Raw genomic sequence first — 2500 nt, 5'->3', positions numbered from 1 at the left:
ATTGTATTTTGTTCGTGCTCTCTCGCCATCAGCCAAGGAATGTATGCGAGACACAATGGTGCCCCTCGACGGTAAATCGTAAGAATTGTCCCCTGAAGCAATTCGAATCACCTCAGTCAGCCCACCGTCTTCAACTATGTTGATGGGCCGACAGTCACCGGCAATCTAAACTGCTACAGCGTTGGTAACCTTTTCACGGACTGGTCTAGTTAATTTCCTAGAGAAGTCGTGGAGTGTGGGTTGGCGACCATCTAACCTGGGACTGCTTTCTGTCGGGTGCTTTGCATTAAGGTGATAACTTAAACACGAGCTGCTTCTGTGATAGCTACATTCAGCTTGACAAATGCTACATACAACTTTAGTTTTGTCGATTGTTCTGTCATTTTGCCTCTTAAACAGAAACTTTCCGCCCAACAATCCCTCAGCTCTCTCCATCTTCAACTACCGTCTCGGTCTCTTCTATCTAACTGACTGCAGACAAGGGGCGGTTTCGTGCCACGGGTCAACGCGCACCGGAAGTAAACAAAGTTGCGTTAACTGCGTTCAAATATTTGATTGCATTAATCTCCGCCACAATAATCTCATAGAATAACGCGTTAACTTTGACAGCCCTAAAATAAATAAATTACACGCACACTACGGAACAGAACATGCATTCGTTTTAATCGATGAAAAAATAATTTCATCGAGGAAATTCTTAATGATCAATTAATCGATCGTCGATTAATTATGCCCATCCCTAACACACACACACACACACAAGTGCGTTTTTACACACACAAGTGTGTTTTCATGGAAAAGAAGGACATTTTGAGCCCAATCTTCTGAACCGTAGCGTAAATATATGTGGCCACATACTTAAACACACACACACACACACACACACACACACACACACACACACACACACACACACACGTGAGCATGTACCTCGTTAGACTGCTTCCCACTGTAGGACATCTTCTTGATGGCCACCACTTCATTGGAGCGTACATCTCTGGCCTGGAGGAGACACACACACACACACACACACACAGTTTCAAAGGCAGGACTCAAAGTTCAAATACAAATCTGTGAACAGTTTATTTTCTTCGCTCACACACACTCACACACACTCACACTCACACACACACACACTCACACACACACACACACTTACAAAGTAGACGGCTCCAAAGCTGCCGTGGCCGATCTCTCTCAGGTCGCTGAAGAGCTTCTCGGGGTCGTCTCTGTAGAAGAGATCAGACACGTCTGGGTCCTTCAGACTGCCCGCTCTCACACTCGCAGGCATGGCCAGCTCCTGTGCACACACACACACACACACACACACACACACACACACACACATTAAAACTAGACACTCAACAACAAGAACACTGTACACACACACTACAGTTGCCCACAGCATTCACACACATCACACACCAACCCACACACACACACACACACACACACACACACACACACACACACACACACCACCCTGGGACTCAACCCCACCCAAACCCTGGAGATGGGACTCAACCCCAGCTGATTAACCTTTCAGAGTTCAGGGGCCAGTGTTCTAGTTTTCTAAGGGCCAGAGTTCTAGTGATTAACTTCCTACCTATCAGTGATCTGCAGGTCAGGGATGTGGCACCCACTGTCCACTTACAGGACAGACCGCACAGAAACCACACACACACACACACACACACAGAGGAGAGAGCACTGTCTCCACACACACATCAACACAAAGGTTACTGCATTATCCACACACACACACACGTCCACACACAGGACAGAGACCTGTCCACACACACACACACACGTCCTGAAGCGAAATTTATGCTACTCCGATTTCACGGAGTCGGACACAGGGAACGCCTCTCCGAACACAGGGAACGCCTCTCCGACTTTAACCGCTCTCTCCGAACCCTCTCCGAGCACCTCGGAGAGGCTGTCGTGCACCTACTCATTTTTCTAACTTCCCGTACGAGATTCCCGTACGAGGTTTGCTCGGAGTAGCATAAATTTAGCCTAACACAGGACAGAGACCTGTCCACACACACACATAGGACAGAGACCTGTCCACACACACACATAGGACAGAGACCTAGTGAGGATAGTGAGCTGTCCATACACACGTCCACACACACACACAGGACAGATACCTGTGCACACACGCACACACACACACAGGTCCACCCATAAGATAGTGACCTGTCCACACACACACATAAGATAGTGTCCTGTCCACATACACACCCATAAGATAGTGACCTGTCCACACACACACATAAGATAGTGTCCTGTCCACACACACACACACATAAGATAGTGTCCTGTCCACACACACACACATAAGATAGTGTCCTGTCCACACACACACACAAGATAGTGTCCTGTCCACACACACACACACACATACATACATAAGATAGTGTCCTGTCCAGACACACACACACACATAAGATAATGACCTGTCCACACACAAGTAAAGCACACACTCAATCTCGAG

General features: G+C 47.6%; 1 protein-coding gene across 1 annotated transcript in view; it reads right to left on the bottom strand.

The window, feature by feature from the left end:
* Nucleotides 1-2500, bottom strand: part of LOC105911994 (serine/threonine-protein kinase TAO2-like) — a 19188-nt gene that overhangs the window by 14833 nt on the left and 1855 nt on the right. The window contains exons 2-3 of the mRNA XM_031560731.2: nucleotides 1160-1300; nucleotides 931-1002 (exon numbers count right to left, since the gene is read on the bottom strand). Coding sequence (XP_031416591.1) covers nucleotides 931-1002; nucleotides 1160-1291 — 204 coding nt within the window. The 5' untranslated portion in view covers nucleotides 1292-1300. The remainder of the gene's footprint in view (nucleotides 1-930; nucleotides 1003-1159; nucleotides 1301-2500) is intronic.

The sequence above is a fragment of the Clupea harengus genome, chromosome 23, assembly GCF_900700415.2.
Source record: "Clupea harengus chromosome 23, Ch_v2.0.2, whole genome shotgun sequence".
In the NCBI taxonomy this organism is placed as follows: domain Eukaryota; kingdom Metazoa; phylum Chordata; class Actinopteri; order Clupeiformes; family Clupeidae; genus Clupea; species Clupea harengus.
This window is presented reverse-complemented; position numbering and strand designations above follow the sequence as displayed.